The sequence below is a fragment of the Dendrobates tinctorius genome, unplaced genomic scaffold (genome assembly GCF_039654945.1).
Source record: "Dendrobates tinctorius isolate UK_male_01 unplaced genomic scaffold, ASM3965494v1 ptg000007l, whole genome shotgun sequence".
Taxonomy (NCBI): domain Eukaryota; kingdom Metazoa; phylum Chordata; class Amphibia; order Anura; family Dendrobatidae; genus Dendrobates; species Dendrobates tinctorius.
Window position 1 is genome coordinate 19,182,578 of NW_027361675.1, and position 22,202 is coordinate 19,204,779.

The following is a 22,202-nucleotide window of genomic DNA, read 5'->3' on the forward strand; positions in this document are numbered from 1 at the left end:
TCAGATTCGTTTTTTATTCATTTCTTTGTGCATTCAGTCCATATGTGGGTGTGACGTCCCTCTTTCTGAGCTGGGAAAACCATCCTGTCTGGCCTAGACTTTTACTAGTGGTTCAGCTGCTCGATCCTTGTTCACATTCACGTCACTTGGCAAGTGAAAAGGTTTTTGACACTGTACACTGTATACTATATACAGCGGTCCTGTGTACAATGTCACCAGTGATCACTGTATTACCTGTAAACTGACAGTATATACAGAGCTCCTGTGTACAATGTCACCAATGATCACTGTATTACCTTTACACTGACACTGCATGCTAAGTAGAGATCTCCTGTGTATAATGGCACATATGTGATATTAGTATTGTGGTTTTTTTTTATTACTGATCAGTATTGTAGTATTCAGTCACAAAGTGGTGGTAATATGTTGTTCGGCCATGGTGTGGTGGTATTTGTTCCTTATACACTACCGTTTCAAATTTTGGGGTCACCCAGACAATTTTGTGTTTTCCATGAAAACTCATACTTTTATTAATCAAATGAGTTGCCAAATGAATTTAAAATCTAGTCCAGACATTGACAAGGTTCAAAAAAAAGATTTTAATTTGAAATAATTTTCTCCTTCAAACTTTTCTTTCATCAAAGAATGCTCCCTTTGCAGCAATTACAGAATTTGCAGACCTTTGGCATTCTAGCAGTTAATTTGCTGAGGTAACCTGGAGAAATTTCACCCTATGCTTCTAGAAGCCCCTCCCACAAGTTGGTTTGGCTTGATGGGCACTTTTTGTGTACCATACTGTCAAGCTGCTTCCACAACAGCTCAATGGGGATGAGATCTGGTGACTGTGCTGGCCACTCCATTACAGATAGTATACCAGCTTCCTGCTTCTTCCCTAAATAGTTCTTGCATAATTTGGAGGTGTGCTTTGGGTTATTGTCCTGTTGTAGGATGAAATTGGCTCCAATCAAGCGTTGTCCACAGGGTATGGCATGGCGTTACAAAAAGGAGTGATAGCCTTCCTTATTCAATATCCCTTTTACCTTGTACAAATCTCCCACTTTACCAGCACCAAAGCAACCCAAGACCATCACAATACCTCCATCATGCTTGACAGATGGCGTCAGGCACTCTTCCAGCATCTTTTCAGCTGTTCTGTGTTTCACAAATGTTCTTCTTTGTGATCCAAACATCTCAAACTTGGATTCGTCTGTCCATAACACTTTTTTCCAATCTTCCTCTGTCCAATGTCTGTGTTCTTATGCCCATATTAATCTTTTCCTTTTATTAGTCAGTCTCAGATATGGCTTTTTCTTTGCCACTTCCCTAAAGGCCAGCATTCCAGAGTAATCTCTTCACTGTAGATGTTGACACTGGCATTTTACGTGTACTATTTAATGAAGCTGCCAGTTGAGGACCTGTGAGGCCTCGATTTCTCAAACTACAGACACTAATGTACTTGTCTTGTTGCTCAGTTGTGCAGAGGGGCCTCCCACTACTCTTTCTACTCTGGTTAGAGCTTGTTTGTGCTCTCCTCTGAAGGGAGTAGTACACACCGTTGTAGGAAATCTTCAGTTTCTTGGCAAATTCTCGCATCTAATCGCCTTCATTTCTAAGAACAAGAATAGTTTGTCGAGTTTCACTTGAAAGTTCTTTTTTTCTGGCCATTTTGAGAATTTAATGGAACCAACAAATGTAATGCTCCCTATTCTCAACTAGCTCAAAATAAGGTCAGGTTTATAGCTTCTCTAATCAGCCAAACTGTTTTCAGCTGTGCTAGCATACGTTCACAAGAGTTTTCAAGGGTATTCTAACCATCTATTAGCCTTCTTACACAGTTAGCAAACACAAAGTACCATACGAACACTGGAGTGATGGTTGTTGGAAGTGGGCCTCTATACGTCTATGGAGATATTGCATTACAAACCATACGTTTGCAGCTAGAATAGTCATTTACCACATTAACAATGTATAGAGTGTATTTCTGAATCATTTAATGTTAGCTTCATTGGAAAAAAACTGTGCTTTTCTTTAAAAAATAAGGACATTTCTAAGTGACCCTAAACCTTTGAACAGTAGTGTATGTATTCTATGTGTATATATCTATTCTATCTATTATAACCTGTCAGTGTGATTTTACTGTACCCGCATATAAATTGCCGGCTTTTCAAATGCGATCGGTGTGTAAAAATCGGATAGCACTCGCATGAACCGAGTGCTCTGTGATTTTTTTTCCTCACACCCATTAACTTCTATTGCGGGATGCGATCCAAATTCCGATTACAATCACAGCATGCTGCAACTTTTTTCCAGTCCGATCGTGATCCCTTCCGAGTTGGAAAAAAAAACGTAGCTGAAGACACAATCATAGAATAACATTGATCCGAATTCAATCCGATTTTTTTATCGGCTTGCATTTGTTCGATTTCATCGCAAGTGGGAATGAGCCCTTAGAGTCAAAAATTCACCTCAGGGTTTTTTCTCAGTTGTGCTACTCTGGTGTCGTATTTGCAAAATTCAATACCGAAAAAATGTAGTGCTGACTTCAATACTGTATATATAATTAATTATCAAAAATAGTTTTATTAATCAGAAACAACTTATACAGATGAAACCAGAAGTTTACATACACTATATAAAAAGACACATCTACATTTATTTCTCAACATCTGACATGAAATCAGAATAAACCTTTCCCATTTTAAGTCAATTAGGATTACCATAATTATTATTATTTGCCAAATGTTAGAATAATGAGAGAGAATGTTTTAAGGCGTTTTTATTACTTACTGTAAAGTCAAAAGTTTACGTACACTAAGATTACTATGCCTTTAAACAATTCTGGACTGTTCATATGATTATGCTATGTGTTTGGAAGCTTCTAATAAGTTTTTTGGCAACATCTGAGTTAATTCGAGGCACACCTGTGGATTTATTTTAATGCACATCTGAAACACACTGCTTCTTTGTGTAGCATCATGGGAAAGTCTCAAGAAATCTGTCAAGATATCAGAAAGAGAATTATGGACTTGCAAAGTCTGGCACATCCTTGGGTACAATTTCAAGATACCTGAAGGTGCTCAATCATCTGTACGAATAATTATACGCAAAGTACAAGCAAGGTGGAAATGTCCAGCTATCATACCCCTCAGGAAGGAGATGGGATCTGTGTCCCAAAAATGAATGTGCTTTGGTCCGACATGTGCATATCAACCCAAGGACAAAAGCAAAAGACCTTGTGAGGATGATGGTGGAAGCAGGTAAAATTGTGTCAATATCCACAGAGAAACTAATACTATATCAACATTGCCTGAAATGCCACTCTGTGAGGAAGAATCCATAACTCCAAAAGAAAAATTAGAAAAGCCAGATTAATGTTTGCAAATGCACACAGGAGCAAAGACCTTAATTTTTGGAGACATGTCCTGTGGTCTGATGAAACTAAAATTGAACTTTTTGGGCATAATGACCATCATTATGTTGGGAGGAAAAAGGGGAAAGCTTGGAAGCCTAAAAACACCATCCCAACTGTGAAAAACGGGGGTGGTAACATCATGTTGTGGGGCTCTTTTGATGCAGGAGGGACTGGTGCACTTCACACAATAGATGTCATCATGAGAAAAGATCATGTGGCAATACTGAAGCAACATCTCAAGACATCAGCCAGGAAGTTAAAGCTTGGGCAGAAACGGGTCTTCCAAATGGACAATGACCTGAAGCATACTGCCAAAATGGTAACAAAGTAGCTTAAGGATAACAGAGTCAATGTTTTGGAGTGGCCATCAAAAAGCCCTGATCACAATCAATTGAGAATTTATGGGCAAAGCTGAAAAGACAGGTGCGAGCAAGGCAACCTACAAAACTGGACCAGATACACCAGTTTTGTCAGAAGGAAAGGGCCCAAATTCCAACCAGCTATTGTGAGAAGCTTGTGGAAGGATATCCCAAATGTTTGACCCAAGTCATTCAGTTTAAGGGCAATGGTACCAAATACTAATGAAATGTATGTAAACTTTTGACTTTGCAGTAAGTAATAAAAATGCCTTAAAACATTCTCTCATTATTTTGGCATTTGACAAATATTAATAATTATAGTAATCCAAAATTGACCTAAAACGGGAAATCTTTATTCTCATTTCACATCAGATATTGAGGAAAACATGCATATGTGGCGTGCGGCTCGGTGGCTCAGTGGTTAGCACTACTGCCTTGTAGCTCTGGTGTCCTGGGTTCAAATCCCACCAAGGACAATGCATGTTCTCCCTGTGTTTGTGTGAGTTTCCTCTGTTTACTCCAGCTTCCTCCCACATGCCAGAGACATACTGATAGGGAATTTAGATTGTGAGTAAAATGTAAAAGAGGAAAATCAGTATCACATACAATAAAAAGGAGGTTAACATAAAGACGATACAATTAGGCTATGTGCACACGTTGCAGATTCTGCTGCGTTTCCGCAGCGGTTTTGGCCCTGCGGAAACGCAGACATGGTACAGTACCATGTTATCCAATGGCATTTCAAAACCGCTGTGCGTTTTTTCCACGCAGTTTTGATGCGGTTTACAAACCGCAGCATGTCAATTGTTAGGGCGGATTTCGCAGCGATTTCACACCTTTAACATAGTAGAGGTGTGAAACCGCAGGCTAATCCACAGGAAAACCGCAGGTCACTTTACCTGTGGTTTTACCTGCGGATCCGTGCGGAAAAACCCGCAGGTGAATCCACAGCGTGTGCACATAGCCTTACACTGTGAACAACAATTACAGGTAAACAATGTAAAGTATTTATGCAACAAAAAGGTTTTTGGAACTAATAGTGGGGAGAAAGATAAATGGATCAAAGTACACTGTATACAATGACCTAACTTTCCTATCTTGCAATCCCCATAAGTTCATGACCTAGCAGCAAACAATGAATCAGCAAAGTGCATGAGCATATAAATAGCAACTATAATGCTTACCCATCATAAAGTGCAAGTGCCAACCCCAAGGGGAGAGCCCTGATGTGCATTTCGTGTTTGCTTTCTCAAAGGGTTTTGACCCTGTTGAGCTACTTTAGTGTTGTATTTACCCTACTCGAAAATTATCTTTTTGTTAAGACTTCATAGAATATATAGGGAGTTCCCCTTCAAAAATGGCTGACTATGGCTATCCACATATTGTTATGGATACAGTAGCTGTTGGACAAGAAGCTTGTACAAAGTCTAAACACAGAAGAGTTTGGTCTGGTTTTGGTATTAAAAATGGGAGTTTTTCAGTTTAATTAAAGTGGAACCCAAACAATTTAATATGAGTAACACAGCAAACAGAGCTGGTTCTCAACCTCCACAGGTCCAGCGCGGGATCTTCGCAGCTGCACCGATTTCAGTAATTTAGCTGCGGTGATGACGTCGTGTTAACATTCCGTATCATGCTGTCTACAGTTGCAGAGCTGTGATTGGTTGCTATGGCCTGCGGTGATGTGACCTGTTGATGTCATAGAGTAGAGCAGTGGCAGATAACCAGTGCTGGACTTGTAGAGGTTGAGTACTATCTAATTTTATTATTTTACATTATAGGAAACTTTTGGGGTCCATTTTTCTTAAAGTGGAAAAACCATTTAAATAAATGTAAACTTCATCAATCTCCTTTTTGCTCTTTCAGCATGTTTTTGCTTTCCACAGTCACTGCTTTCCTAGTGGTCTTAAAGGTGTTCCCACTGTTAGAAAAGTGGACCCCAAAAGTTTCCTTTAGTGTAAAGGTACTGTCACACTTAGCGATGCACCAGCGATCCCGACAACGATATGACCCGGTCAGGATCGCTGGTGCATCGCTAAGTGGTCGCTAGTGAGCTGCCACACAGGCAGATCTCACCAGCGACATAGCAGCGGTCAGCAGTCGCTACTTACCTGTCAGACGCGGCGATAAAGACGTCCTCCCGCCCGCGTCCACGCGTCGCTTGTCACCACAGCAGGAAGCTGACGATGAGAAACGGCCCAGGTAGTTCTCGCGCGATCAGCGATAACCAGCGGGGGAGCGGTAGGAGGTAAGTATCACACATAGCGATATCGCTAGCAATATCGCTGCTGCGTCACAAAACCAGTGGCGTTATAGTGATATTGCTAGCGATATCGCTTAGTGTGATGGGCCCTTAAGACTGTAAAATGATATAGTATTCACCCTCTCTAGACCCTGCGCCACCTATCTGCCGCTGCTCTAGTTTCAGTGTTTTGGCTGCAGTGGTGACATAACGTGGACAGCTCATGTCACTGCTCAGTGGCTTGGCTGATGTAGATGGCATGGGCTGCTGAGCTCAGTGATTGGCTGCAGTAGTGATATGAGCTTTTGATTTGATGTGATAAGTATTTTGGTTATACCTAGGAGCAGCAGTGGAGGGCAGGAGCTGGACCCGTGGACGAGCAGTATTATCTGATTTTGATATTTTACCTGACAGGAAATGCTTGGGGTGAACTTTTCTAAAAGTGGAAAACCCAAAAATCAGGACTAATATGTTGGGCACTCCAACATTAAAACTACTTTTGTCCATTGTCAGATTACCATGAATTTCATTCTTTCAGACAACTGGACCTCTGTTGTAATATATTTATTATCTATGTTTCTCCTGATTAGGATAATTACATTAGCATTTTACAGTTTTCCTCTATGTCCATTATCGGGGGGGGGGAGCCAACCATAAAGTCCCATATACACAGATTCAGAGAAACATAAATATATTATTATATTTTATCATTGGTATAAATATCCAAATGGCCCTTGTCAGAAAAGTGATTTCCCACCCCTGGTTTACTTGGTCATTACTAAAGTAGAGTAGAGCTAGGTGGATTAGTCATCCTATCCATTTTAAGTAATTCACTTCCTCCCTTTTATCAACTTAAAAAAAGTTTTAGTTTTTTTTTCTAGGGAATTAAAAATAGATTGAAGATCTTGGAGTAAAAATTCTCAATCCAAACCTAATGATAAATATGAAATGTTTCATCTCTTTAATGTAAAAATGAAAATAGTCACTAAGCAAGTGTAATTGTTCATATAAGTCAATAATGTAAGCTACATTACTTGTCATTGCATAGAATAACTGTAATGCATAATTGATAGAGTTGATTACTTTTAAGGAAATTCATGAACTTTTGAAATTCGATTTGCGCAAATATGCAAAAACAAATATTGCATCAGTCAGGTAAGGCTCACGTGTCTTCAGATGCAGCCAAGCGCAGGTATTCCCATAATGCCTTGCAGCTATCACATCACAAGGTATAGCACAGCCAATCACAGGAGACTATCATAGCTTGTATGAAAGCATAGGCAGTGAATGCAGCAGCCATTTTGTTTCGAATGTGGAGAGGAAGCAAATGTTGCAGCTCACAGCTGAGCAATTAATGTAAGGAGAGAATACCCTAAAACAGTGAAGAAATTCTACAGATAATGTGTGAAAGCACAGAAGTGAAGAATGATTGCCATCCATTTATCCATAGCCATATATGTTGAAGTTATTTTGACATTTCTAAGCTTGTGTTTTTACGTTAAAGAGCTTGAAATGGATTGGACAGAGTCCTAAATGTCCTCACCATGTTATGCACATCTCCTCAAATCAAATGGAGAACTTGCAATTTGCCATAAATCAAATTTTGGGGAAAAATGTATCTAAGATTTCAAATTTGAATTTCAAAAGATTTAGTTACCTTTGATTGTCATATTACATTCTTATCCTTCTAACCCCTGTAACAACCTTTAATGTAGTGTAATGGGTCGCTGAGCGTCTATAGTGGCATATAAAAGTTTGGGCTCCCCTGGTCAAAATTACTGTTATTGTGAAAAGTTAAGTCATTTGAAGATAAAATGATCTCTAAATGGCCTAAAGTTAAAGATGACACATTTGCTTTGTATTTTAGGTAAAAAAAAATTAACTATAATTTGTTTTTTATTTTAAAAAATTACAAAAAGGAAAATGAGCTGAAGCAAAAGTTTGGGCACTCTGAGAGATTTGTATGTTCAGATAACGTTACTCAATGTTTCAGACCTTCATTAGCCTGTTAGAATTACAGCTTGTTCACTATCATCATTAAGAAAGGCCAGATAATGCAAATTTACCAGCTTTATAAAAACTCAACCTCCTCTATCCTTGTGCCAAAAAACAACAGCCATCGGTTCTACTAAGCAGCTGCCTAGCACTCTGAAAATTGAAATGGCGGAGGCCCATAAAACAGGAGATGGCTAGATTGCTATAAGAAAACAGCAAAGTGTTTTCAAGTTGTCCTTTCCTCAGTTTGAAATGTAATTAAGAAATGGTAGTTAACAGGAACAGTGGAGGTAAAGATAAGGTCTGAAGACCAACCAAAATTTCAGTGAGAGCTGCTCGTAGAATTGCTAGAGAAGCCAAATCAGACCTCTCACTTGACTGCAAAAGACCTTCACAAAGATTTAGCAAACTCTGGAGTTGTGGTACATTGTTCTACTGTTCAGAGACCCTTGCACAAAAATGGCCTTCAAGGAAGAGTCATCAGAAGAAAATCTCTCCTGCATCCTCATCATAAAATTTAGTGTCACAAATATGTAAAACAACATCTAAACAAGGCTGATGCATTTTGGAAACAAGTCCTGTGGACCAATGAGGTTAAAATAGAACTCTTTGACCACAATGATTTCAGGAAAAGAACATCTCGACAACCATTAAACATGGGGGTGGATCAATCATGCTTTGGTTTTATGTTGCAACCAATGGCAAGGGGAACAGCTCACGGGTAGAGGGAAGAATAGATGCAATGAAATTTCAACAAATTCTTGATGCAAACATAACACCATCCATAAAAAAGCTGAAGTTGAAAAGAGGATGGTTTCTAGAAATTGATGATGATCCTAAACACACATCAAAATCCACAATAAATTACTTCAAAAGGGGCAAGCTGAATGCTTTACAATGGCCCTCTCAGTCCCCTGATCAGAACATCATTGAAAATCTGTGGCTAGACCTCAAAATAGCAATTCATGCAAGATAGACCCAGGAATCTCACAGAACTGGAAGAATTTTTCAAAGAAGACTGGATGAAAATCCATCAAACAAGAAATGAATGACTCTTGACTGGCTGCGAAAAGCGTTTACAAGCTGTGACACTTTCAAAAGGTGATACTGCTAGGTAGTAAACCATGAAGGGTGCCCAAATAGGCCCATTTTCCTTTTTTGTAATTTTTAAAATGTAAAAGATGAAAATATATATATATATACTTTTTGGTCTAAACTACATTATATCTTCAACATGCTTAACTGTTCAAAATAACAGTAATTCTGACCAGGAGTGCCTATACTTTTACATGACACTGTATATCTCATGATATTCCTCCAGGTACAACCAAACACCATTTATTTGTTGGAGAATGATATCCCCTGTTAATCAATAATGATTACTAATTAATTTGCTTATATCTCTCTGCCAATAAAATAAAACTATAGAAAACTCATAGTATTTTACTGGCAATATTGTTTAAGCTCTGGATTTTTTTTAACACTTTACTCCTTATGTACATTAGTAGATACACTCAGCTGTCTGTACATTGTGCATGCTTTTAGCACACACTGTACGCTTCTGCATGAGGCGTCATGTGTAGAAGAATAAACATTCAAGTAAGGCATTGTAAGGCAAGTATAATCTAACAAAGAAGCCGTGTGTGTCATGTTCCATTAAAACAGCAAGAGGCCTTTAATGAATAAAAGATACATAGGAAATACATTTAGGCATTCAAAATGAACTGCACTTTCGCATCCTGTAGAGCTGAAATTACATCTATAGTGAACCGGGATGATATATTATGCCAACTGAAAAGGCCGGTCATGCTTAACACAAAAACATGCAAAATGATGATCTATGGTTTTGAATAAATGAAATAGAAATTTAAATTCCTACAACTGGGATTTTCAAGGTCAAGTATAAGTCATTACAGCTGTGTATGTTTTGAGTTCCACAATCCATGATTCTATACCAGAAACTGTGTAAAGGCCCATTGCACATCACTTACTGTATGGGAGATTCGTTCTCCCTTATGTCTTTTTAGATCAAAAGAAGGATCAGATTGTAGCACAGGGGAGAATAAGAACAAAATATCAGGAAATGTTTCCCTTCCCTCTTGCGCTTAGATTTGATCCTTCTTTTGATTTAAAAAGACTTTTGGGAGAACAGATCTCCCAGAAGCGAAAAGCAAGGGTCTTTAGTAATGTTGTTCAAATATATTACACTTTGAAAATCACTTTTAAACATTTGTCAAGTGAATTCCCCTTTTAAAGCTGCTTTAATAATTTTATTACAGAAATACATAATTTGCCAGTTTCGGGATACAATGTTATTAGAAAGACTCACTTAAAAATCGAATCATGATCTGTATTTGACTCTGTTTCCCAGACAGAACCCATATCAGATTATTGGCGGTTGTTTGTGTGTCTATAATCTTCCAATGGGTTGTTCTTACGTGATCTAAAGTCGCCCATACACATTAGACTTAAGATGGAGAAATCTGCCGATATCAACAGGTTCGGAGAAACCCGCCGATAGCAACAGGTTCGGAGAAACCCGCCGATATCAACAGGTTCGGAGAAACCCGCCGATAGCAACAGGTTCGGAGAAACCCGCCGATATCAACAGGTTCGGAGAAACCCGCCGATAGCAACAGGTTCGGAGAAACCCGCCGATAGCAACAGGTTTGGAGAAACCCGCCGATATCAACAGGTTCGGAGAAACCCGCCGATAGCAACAGGTTCGGAGAAACCCGCCGATATCAACAGGTTCGGAGAAACCCGCCGATAGCAACAGGTTCGGAGAAACCCGCCGATAGCAACAGGTTCGGAAAAACCCGCCGATAGCAACAGGTTCGGAGAAACCCGCCGATAGCAACAGGTTCGGAGAAACACGCCGATATCAACAGGTTCGGAGAAACCCGCCGATAGCAACAGGTTCGGAGAAACCCGCCGATAGCAACAGGTTCGGAGAAACCCGCCGATAGCAACAGGTTCGGAGAAACCCCCCGATAGCAACAGGTTCGGAGAAACCCGCCGATAGCAACAGGTTCGGAGAAACCCGCCGATAGCAACAGGTTCGGAGAAACACGCCGATATCAACAGGTTCGGAGAAACCCGCCAATATCAACAGGTTTGGCAAACGCTCAGGTGTGAATGGAGGTCCCAGACAATGTCTGATTTTGGAGTGCCGATCATTTTGTTTTCCTAAAAGACCCTCTATTGTGTATAGCTGGCTTCAGTCAACATATCATTTATATACAATTTATGCAATTTCCATACATAATCCATAAAGGGGTTTTCCAGACATATACTAATGATGACCTATCCTTAGGATAGATAGTCAAAATCAAATTGGTAGGGGTCTGACTGTTGGCAACCCCACTGATGAGCTGTTATTAGCTTTGGGTTCTGGATGTAAGCACTGAATGGAGCTGAATAGCATAGATCTGTTCAGAGTGTAGTGGGTACTGCAGATCACCTCCTATTTAAAAGAATATGAGCTGATCTGCTGTTCTCGGCAGTGGTTGCTACATATTCTATGGAGCTGTTGTGTTCAGCTACATTCAATGCTTACATCTGGCAACTGGAGCTAATAGTGGCTGATCGGTGGGTTGCTGTGTGTCGGCCACCTACTGATCTCATATTGCTCCACTCAGCTTCGTTCACCATTTACATAGCTAATAACAGATAATGATGGGGGTGACGAGTGTCTGATACTGATCTGATATTAATAACCTATCCTTGTGATAAGTCATCAATATATATATGCTGAGAACACCTTTAAAGTACCAAAGGAGGTGTTTGATTTTAAAGGGGTTGTCCCTGTATACACGTCCTGAGTGCCAAACAGGGACTCCTCTCAAAAAGCCAGCCCTTGTGAACTACTTGTAGTTCTTTTCTTTTTCTCTCCTTTATTTCCTTAAAAATTATTTGCAAATGAAACCCATGAAAGGTTTCTGTTTTCTTACTGTTTTAATACAGTTACTTATGGGCATAGGGATCTCTTAATGTAAGTATACTTGATCAAAGAAAAAATAATTAATAATTTTCATTTTTTTTTACTAATTTTATGTAGGTCTTTTATCACAACTATAAGTCTGATGATCTTATTGTAGGAATGGTCATGTTGACCTTTGAACTTATGATTTTGATAAATCCTATATTTTGAGAACAGACTGCACAGCTTATATTAAAGCAAATTTCAACCGTTTTTCTTATTAGTATTTATTAGTTTTTTTCTGAAAGCCTTTGATAGACAACAATCTGTCATAAGTTTTGACCTGTTATTTTACATTTATGGGATTTATTTACTTATGGAACAATTAATTGAAAGCAGGGCATGGACAAGAGGTAGGCAGTCACAGGGGATGGTTGTTTCAATTATGGAATCTTTAAGATCACTGAGGAACAGAGCACCGGCGGCATTCTGAACATTCTGAAGAAGTTAGTTTTCAAATTTTTTTCTGGTATTGCTTTGAAGCTTTGCACTGACCGAAGGTACAGATAAATTGTGTCCAATGACTAGCCTCATGTCTATGGCTAAATTTATGTAAATTTAAAGCAGACTTGTCACCAGATTACACAAAACTAACTTCATACATTATTAAACAGATCTCTTAAACCTGATAAGACTGGTGTACTTACTATGAATATCCATGTCAGAATTGCTGTATTATAGTAATATTAAAATGAGTAAAATGAGCATTAAATGAGTCCAGCTAAAGAGTGAGAGAGCTCATGAGTACAAGAGCATTCAATCCCTACCTGCCCAGCCTTACTTACAGATGAAGCTGATACTGAGCATGGTGAGATCTTAGCAGCAGGTGAGACACTGAGGAGATGTCAGTCAGGCTAGGTGGATGTAGACAGAGTTAAAGAAAATCTATCAGCAGGTTTTTGGTATGTAATTTGACAGCAGCTCAAGGTAGGGACAGAGACTCTAATTCCAGTGATGTATCACTTACCTTACTGGGGGCAGAAGTTATTATAGAATCATACTTTTCTTTGCTGCAGATGTAGCAGAACTCACTAGTTGAGCTCTATATACCCCCACCCACACCACAGCTTTCTGTGTACATTGTATAGTGAGAGAGCTACTAATCAGTGATGGGGCGTGGTTGGACAAGGATGCACAAGGCCAGTTGTCCTGTAGTGATAATCTCCTAGTGATAAAACACGGACTGTATTGAAACAGGAAAACGCAGGCCCAGTGAATACATCGCTGCAATCATGGTCTCTGTCCCTACATCACGGTGCTCTCAGATTACATAGCAAAAGCCTGCTGACAGATTCCCTTTAAGGTTTGAAAAAAGGATTACACAAACATTCTAACCTAGATTTTCAAAGTAAGTACACCAGTGACATCAGGTCTGAGAAATCTATTTAATAATATATGCAGTCTGTTTTGTAAAATCTGGTGACACATATGGTTTAAAGATCTTTAGCTGAATGGTCAATATATTTATGTAACTTCTTTTCTGGAGCTTTTCTGATGTCGAAAATATTGGGAAATTGCTGTAAAAGTTATAATGCTGACAGTGTAAAGTAAAGGTAACTTTTACTATGACCAAAATCTCAGGAGAACTGTTTCAAAATCCTCTAAACAGAGAGCAGATATCTAAATTGGCACATAGCACTAGTAAGAGCATCCCAGACATTTTCTTTACAAACATTTAGATATATTTAGATTTTTCTTCTAAATAATAATTCTCTGCTTCTAATAATAGTAAGTACGGTACATAAATAAGAAAAGCAGAAATTTCTGCAAAAGGCCACCATTTCTTTTAGTGCTAATATGTAACAAGGAGCAGGATCTGACATTGTATTTTATGTAACTCTTATTATCTCAAATTAGATCACAAAATAGAATTTCTTTTGTATGAAAATTTACATTTCAGATAAAAACACTGAATAGATATTTATTGGTTTCTTGTGCTTCAAATGTTTTTTAGTGTATTTATTGGCAATGGATGTGCTTCTGTATTAAAAACCCAGTCTTCTAATGATAACAGGTCATCTTCTGAAAACAGTAGGTAGAGGTATCTGCAGAACACATAAAGAAAATATTAGTCATATTGTTACAAAGTATAGTAAAAGGTATCTCTTCCTACAAATCCATATATTTGGCTGAGCACTCCTCCCATCAATCTAAGGCTGTTTTTAATTAATGCTGGATCCTACCTGCCCTTTAAATTTGCCCGGGACAGGCATGTTTGCTAAATGTTAGGTTTAGGGTCTCGTCAAAGAAAGGTCACCTTGTTGTGGTTGATGGGTACACATGAATTTACCGATTTGTGCACTAAGAACTTTCATTTTATAAGCATATTTTATATAACGGTAAGGCTAGTTTCACACTAGCGTTTATTTCCTGCAGCGCACGGTGCCGCTAAGCCCCGCCCCTCCCGGCTCCCTGCCTGCCCCATCCGGTCATCGGCGCCTACTAGCACACATGGACACTTGCGATCTGCGCACCCTATCTTTAGCATAGGGTGCGCAGATTGTGCGCTGGCCGTGCTCTAGTAGGATTTTAGTGTGCGCTGCACACTTTTGAAGGTGCGCCGTGCGCCAAAATGCAACATGCTGCGTTCGGCGCACACCGGCGCACCTTCAAAAGTGCGCAGCGCACGCTAAAATCCTACTAGCGCACGGCCAGCGCACGATCTGCGCACCCTATGCTAAAGATAGGGTGCGCAGATCGCAAGCGTCCATGTGCACTAGTAGGCGCCGATGACCGGATGGGGCGGGCAGGGAGCCGGCAGGGGGCGGGGCTTAGCGGCGCCGTGCGCTGCAGGAAATAGACGCTAGTGTGAAACTAGCCTAATGCAGCCTAAATTTCATATACTCAATATCTGCATATATCTTAGTGGTTAAGGAATGCTGCTGTATTCTTTTGATTCTATACCTCTAAAAAAATATTATGACACGACAGAAAACCATTTATTTTCTTTGTTTCTATATCTGCAAGATGTTCTGCTATTCTTTTATTTAAAATTTTCTAGTAGTGCCACCCACATATAGTAAATTGCATTAAGTACACATGATTATATAGACAACATGGTTATGATCACAGTTAATGACATTTTCAATCTGAAAATTTTTTTTTCATGGCAGACTTAAAGCGAACCTGTCACCAGGTTTGGCCGATATGAGATACATCCACCACCTTTCAGGGTTGATATACAGCACTCTGTAAAGCTGTCAGCTGTTAGATGACTAGCTCAAGAGGCCACTTCACAATCGTTTCTCCCTGCCCTGTTTCCATAACTGACAGGTCTCTCCCTATACACAGACGTAGAAAGGTAGATCTGACATTCTAGGGGAGCAGGACGGGAAGTAGCTGATGGGTTCTGTTCTTTTAAACTAGTCATCCGAGACAATAGGTTTGTGGCTGCCTTTTCAAAGTATGTTTTCTGTGCTTCAGTGTAAAGCATACACAGCTGCGATAGCACAGCGCATGTCTGATTATTGCTGGCCGTGGTTCGGGCAGGATGAATCTACTATCAGGTTCCCTTTAAATAAGCCCTCCCCTGAAGTTCTATTTTCTCAAAATCTGTGTATATGAGCATGTAATGTAGTGTGTATTGTAATGCTGGTGGGTTACGGGCTGGGCTTACCCTGGAGGGGAATATCTAAGTGACTATCTAGTATACACTAAAGCCTCAGATGGTGAGGATAGACTTGGTTGCAGTTAGTCACTATGTATCACTACAAGGCAGTCCCCGGGCCTGCAGCAGCTGACCGGACGTCAGAAACACGGATATGAGGTACAGCAGGACGAAGGCAAAGACATGGTCAGACAATCCGAGATCAGAGCAGGCAGCACAGGTTCAACATACGTAGCCGAGGTCAGGAGTGGGGAGATCAGGAGAGATCAGAGTAAACGATAAGTGAGCCTGGTCAATAACAGGAGAGATGGAATGAATATACACAAATAGGAACTAGAGACAAACTACTGGGAACCTATGTTCAGGTAAGAAGAGGTGAAAGGTGTGTCTAGTAAAACCACTGCTGCCTAGGGATAGGTTGGGAACCTTAAATCCTGCAGGATACAACAGGGTTAAGTTCCTACAGGATCTGGCAGCGCCTCCCAGTAGGGATATACAGCAGAGCTGTAAGAGCTGCAAGGGGACTCAGTGAGGTGGCCTGACATGGGAAGCAGCAGAGCGGTCACTACAGTGAGTAGAACAGCACTAGGAACGCATGTGTGTTACCACCGTGACATGCATATGTTAATATACTCACCCACTGTTGCATTCTCCGGTATCGGGGTTCTACTCCTCTTCTCAGTGACATCACTGCTCTTCAGAATAGCCGGCCCACTATATACATCTTTCCTGTATCTTTATGCACTATGTGTGAGATGGAAGTCTCTTTTTCAATGAAAGCCTACGGAGCCTCGTTCTGACGCACTATAGGCTTACACTGTTACAGCCACTACCGGGTCATGAAGAGCGCAGCGTAACCTGAAGACTCGGAAGATCATTGACGTCACTGAGGAGTAGAACAGCGCTAGACACTGGACAAGGCGGTGGTAGGTGTGTACTGTATATTAATATACACACTACATTACATACACATACATTGTATACACAGATTCCCATCAATGGGTATTGATTACTCCGTATTTTAATACAGACTGCATATACACTCACTGGCCACTTTATTAGGTACACCATGCTAGTAAGGGGTTGGACCCCCTTTTGCCTTCAGAACTGCCTCAATTCTTCGTGGCAGAGATTCAACAAGGTGCTGGAAGCATTCCTCAGAGATTTTGGACCATATTGACATGATGGCATCACACAGTTGGCGCAGATTTGTCGGCTGCACATCCCTGATGCGAATCTCCCGTTCCACCACATCCCAAAGATGCTCTATTGGATTGAGATCTGGTGACTGTGGAGGCCATTTGAGTACAGTAAACTCATTGTCATGTTCAAGAAACCAATCTGAGATGATTCGAGCTTTATGACATGGCGCATTATCCTGCTGAAAGTAGCCATCAGATGTTGGGTACATTGTGGTCATAAAGGGATGGACATGGTCAGCAACAATACTCAGGTAGGCTGTGGCGTTGCAACGATGCTCAATTGGTACCAAGGGGCCCAAAGAGTGCCCAGAAAAAATTCCCCACACCATGACACCACCACCACCAGCCTGAACCGTTGATACAAGGCAGGATGGATCCATGCTTTCATGTTGTTTACGCCAAATTCTGACCCTACCATCCGAATGTCGCAGCAGAAATCGAGACTCATCAGACCAGGCAACGTTTTTCCAATCTTCTACTGTCCAATTTCGATGAGCTTGTGCAAATTGTAGCCTCAGTTTCCTGTTCTTAGCTGAGAGGAGTGGTACCCAGTGTGGTCTTCTGCTGCTGTAGCCCATCTGCCTCAAAGTTCGACGCACTGTGCGTTCAGAGATGCTCTTCTGCCTACCTTGGTTGTAACGGGTGGCAATTTGAGTCACTGTTGCCTTTCTATCAGCTTGAACCAGTCTGCCCATTCTCCTCTGACCTCTGGCATCAACATGGCATTTCCGGCCACAGAACTGCCGCTCACTGGATTTTTTTTCTTTTTCGGACCATTCTCTGTAAACCCTAGAGATGGTTGTGCGTGAAAATCCCAGTAGATCAGCAGTTTCTGAAATACTCAGACCAGCCCTTCTGGCACCAACAATCATGCCACGTTCAAAGGCACTCAAATCACCTTTCTTCCCCATACTGATGCTCGGTTTGAACTGCAGGAGATTGTCTTGACCATGTCTACATGCCTAAATGCACTGAGTTGCCGCCATGTGATTGGCTGATTAGAAATTAAGTCTTAACACACAGTTGGACAGGTGTACCTAATAAAGTGGCCAGTGAGTGTATATGCAATGTAAAAGGCACTATATGCATAAAATTAATATTGCAAGCAATAGTTTGAAAATTGTGAACGAGTAATTTTAGTAAGTACTATGCAAGGTATATTATTTAGTAAGAGCAGACAATAGCATAGATTTATGAAGGGCAAACTATTAAAAGAGGACCTATTGGCTCTACTGACATTCTGACATGAGTAAATATTTCTTTTTCTACAGAATAACAATTCTGGAGCATCTTTATTCACAACTCTGCATAGTGCTGGTCCTCTGTTATTCATCCTGGAAATCTATTAAATAGACAACTGGGTGTTACCATTCCCCCTATAAAAAGGGGTGTGTCAAAACAAAGCCTGATCCATTTTCTAGGAGTAATAGCAAAAGAGGGAGCTATAAGAAAAGATACTCCATTGGAATTGGTAATTGGCTTTTAATGATGATACAGAATTGCACTAACGTGGACATATCAAGAGAAAACTTGTGGCATACACACGTGGTCAAAATTGTTGGTACCTCTCGTGTAATGACAGAAAAACCCACAATGGTCACAGAAATAACTTGAATCTGACAAAAGTAATATTAAATACAAACTCTATGAAAAGGAACAAATGAAAGTCAGACATTGCTTTCCAACTATGCTTCCACAGAATTAAAAAAAAAAATAAAACTCATGAAATAGGCCTGGACAGAAATGATGGTACCCCTGAAAATAATGTGACAAAAGGGACATGTTAAATCAAGGTGTGTCCACTTTTTAGCATCACAAGTGTCTACAATCTTGGAATCAGTGAGTGGGCCTGTATATAGGGCTACAGATAATCACTGTGCTGTTTGGTGACATGGTATGTATCACACTCAACACTGACCAGAGGAAATGAAGGAAAGAGTTGTCTCAGGAGATTAGAAAGAAAATTATAGACAAACATATTAAAGGTAAAAGTTATAAGACCATCTCTAAACAGCTTGATGTTCCTGTGACTACAGTTGCACATATTATTCAGAAATGTAAGATCCATGGGACTGTAGCCAACCTCCCAGGAGGAAAATTGGTGGCAAATCAAAGAGACGGATAATACAAATGGTAACATAAGAGCCCAGAAAAATGTCTAAACAGATTAAAGGTGAACTTCAAGCTCAAGGAACATCAGTGTCAGATCGCACCATCCATCGTTGTGAAAATGAAGCATATCAAGAAAAGAACACTGTCACTACTGTGAAACATGGAGGAGGCTCTGTTATGTTCTGGGGCTGATTTGCTGCATCTGGCACAGGGTGTCTAGAATATGTGCAGGGTACAATGAAATCTCAAGACAATCAAGGGATTCTAGAGAGAAATGTGCTGTCCAGTGCCAGAAAGCTTGGTCTCAGTCACTGGTCATGGGTCTTGCATTAGGATAATGACCCAAAACACACAGCTAAAAACACCCAAGAATGGCTAAGAGGAAAACATTGGACTATTCTGAAGTGGCCTTCGATGAGCCCTGACCTAAATCCTATTGAGCATCTTTGGAAAGAGCTGAAACATGCCTTCTGGAAAAGGCAACCTTCAAACACGAGACAACTGGAGCAGTTTGCTCTTCAGGAGTGGGCCAACATACCTGTTGAGAGGTGCAGAGTTGTGAGATTCAAGTTATTTCTGTGACCATTGTGGGTTTCTCTGTCATTAAATGAGGGGTACCAACAATTTTGACCACATGTGTATTTGAGGGCATAAAGCAAAACATACCCATATCGTTCCTTATAAAATGATTGCTTAGTGCAGATTTGTATTGGGACTTATAAGCTGAAAGAGATACTATCATATATTACAAATCACAGTAGTCCTTCTGAAGTGCGTTATACCAGTGGACACCCACACCTGGAGAGTCTATGGAGCCTGCAGTGCTGAGCATCATGTGTTTGAGTAGTCAGTGGGGGCTCAGATCTTGAGCAGATCTAAATAATTTTTGAAAAACTACTGTGATTTAAAGATTTAAAATAAGTGAAAATAATGACTCTTAAAGTGACCCCTCTAGGGGTTTATATTTCACAACTGAGCTGCATTGGGAGCAACATCAATTTCATAAATTTCATAAATTGTGTTTTAGTTCAATGATCCATCAAACATTAACCATAAGCTTGGAGAATTGCCTGCTTTATTACACTTGGCAGCCAATAGGCACACAGAGGTAACTTTTCTAAACTTCTTGCCTATGTGTCCATTGATTAATAAAATGAATTTGGATGTGAATTAATTAATGGAATCACAGTGTTGATGTCTACCGCACATAAAAGGTAACGTATAGCTGAGTATCAAGTTGGCTTAAAGTTGGTAATTTGTAATCAATAGTGCTTAATAATGCTTAAAGGGGTCATCTCATCTTATTAAATCTGCGTTATCATTGTCTCTGTGTCCAGGAAATGTCTGAATGACATCAGTGAGGTGAGAATCACTTCTTTGTTTTTTTTTTTGCTGTTTTTATACCATTATGACTTTTGAAAATCAATAATAAAAAAATTGTCTGATAACCCCCTTTTGCCACGGTTAGCCGTGCTCTTAACTACAAAAAACATGAAAAAAGGTTATTTTTGAGTTGAGGTCAGACTAGATCAGTAGACCATAAACTTTTAGCTACCATGATTTGTGCCTGCTTTGCCAATGAGGTTGTAATACAGATAATACTGTATTTCTAAAAGTTACATAAGGTGAAGCTACACAGGTGCAGATGTGCATCTTCCAATCCAGATTTGGAAATATTGATGGGAAATACTGAGCACAATACTGCCATGTGAATGTCGCTTTGGGCGGTATATTTGGTCATCTTCAGGTCACATTCTGTAAGCAAAACAGCTTGACGGTTACGACTGTACTGGATGCTTATTTCATTTGATGGCGTGTCAGATGATGTAAGTATCCGGATAGAAAGAGATTCAGCCTCAACACTACCGGGGAATAAAAAACTTCTCATATCAGCAAATGACTTGCCCTAAGAATAACCATGCCTCAGGGCAATAAAGTTCATGAACTTTTACCATCCTCAATCAAGTCATTTACAATATGCCATACAAACAACTTGGTAGTTGCTGACAGTCGAGAAGAAACCAATTCACTCCAATTAGACTTCCAAAATGGACAGGGCAGAGCTCACTCGTTAAAATTTTATTACAGGCTCAGCATAGTCTTTTTTGTCGACCTAGTTATTTGACTTGGTCTACAAAAAATATAGTCATGGCCGGCATGGGGGCCTTGGTTAGACACCCAGCTGCCGTGGCATCTCATCAAGGTCCTGCAATCAGATGCTGCATTTACTTTGGACTATGACCATGGAGTATTAGGCTATGTTCATGTAGTAGGGTTGAGGAAGTTGTCCTGAACCCCTAAACATGTCCCAATGTAAAATGTATATAATGTATATTTCATGCTGCTATGTATATGTATAATGTTTTGTAATGTCGTTAAGATGAGTATTGTATGCCACCCTAAAATGTGTAAATAATGTTCCTATATAAATGTTTTATACAGGGAGAGTGCAGTATTAGTAATTGACCACTAGATGGTGATATATTAGTGTACATAGGATAGTATAGGCGTTCAGTAGTGTAGATAGTTAATGTAGGAGGGGTCAAATAGGTTAGAGGAAGGGATCTTTCTGATTTAGAGCAGAAGGAGCTGAGCGCCCTTAGGGCTCAGAAGGGGCTTAAGTGGCCTTGGAAGGAATAGATTCCCCGCAACGTTTAAGTACATACCCAGCTATCCAGGGTTCAGGGAAGAAGGTCTATGGCAGCAGCTCCCACAGACAGAGCAGCAACTCAAAAGGAAGAAAGCAGAGAGAACACAGAAAGGTCACAGCAACAGTGTGCATAAGGGTCGCTCACAATGTGGCAGATCACCTCCTGGGGTGAATCTCTCCTGATCAGGGTGAAATGGGCAGGGGAGCGCTTTACTAAGGTGACGCTGAACGTGGAGGATTCTGAGGGGCCGACTGGGACGTGCCATCCTGTACAATTGTTAAGTGGCTCAGGGAAGAGAGAAGGGAAAGACGAAAGGATGTGCTGCGTAAACTGTCAACAAAATGCCATGTCAGAACTGGATGTGCTGTGTCCTGAAACAATAAAAGTTGTTCAGTTAAGATTTGCGCTGGACTGTATGTTTATTCAGTAGAAATCTGTGGCTACAGGACTCCATCGAGTAGGAGTGGACTCTACCAGCACCGTAAGTACAGATTGTGCCATGCAGAATAAGAGTCAACCCATTTATGTAGAAGGAGGCCAGGGCATACATAGCCAGTTAAGCTCAGCCACAACTACTGCCCTGGCCGACTCCTACATTCACACGTTGTGTTTTCTCCTGAGGTCTGTTGTTGTCTGCAGC

The 22,202-nt window shown here is 40.3% G+C and overlaps 1 protein-coding gene across 2 annotated transcripts in view; it reads right to left on the reverse strand.

Annotated features, from left to right (window-relative positions):
- Positions 1-9,659: 9,659 nt before the first annotated feature.
- LOC141086308 (mannosyl-oligosaccharide 1,2-alpha-mannosidase IA-like) overlaps positions 9,660-22,202 on the reverse strand; it is a 280,603-nt gene continuing 268,060 nt past the window's right edge. For both annotated transcript variants that reach the window (XM_073572272.1, XM_073572270.1), the window contains one exon: positions 9,660-14,035. In XM_073572272.1, coding sequence (XP_073428373.1) covers positions 13,930-14,035 — 106 coding nt within the window. In that variant the 3' untranslated portion in view covers positions 9,660-13,929. The remainder of the gene's footprint in view (positions 14,036-22,202) is intronic.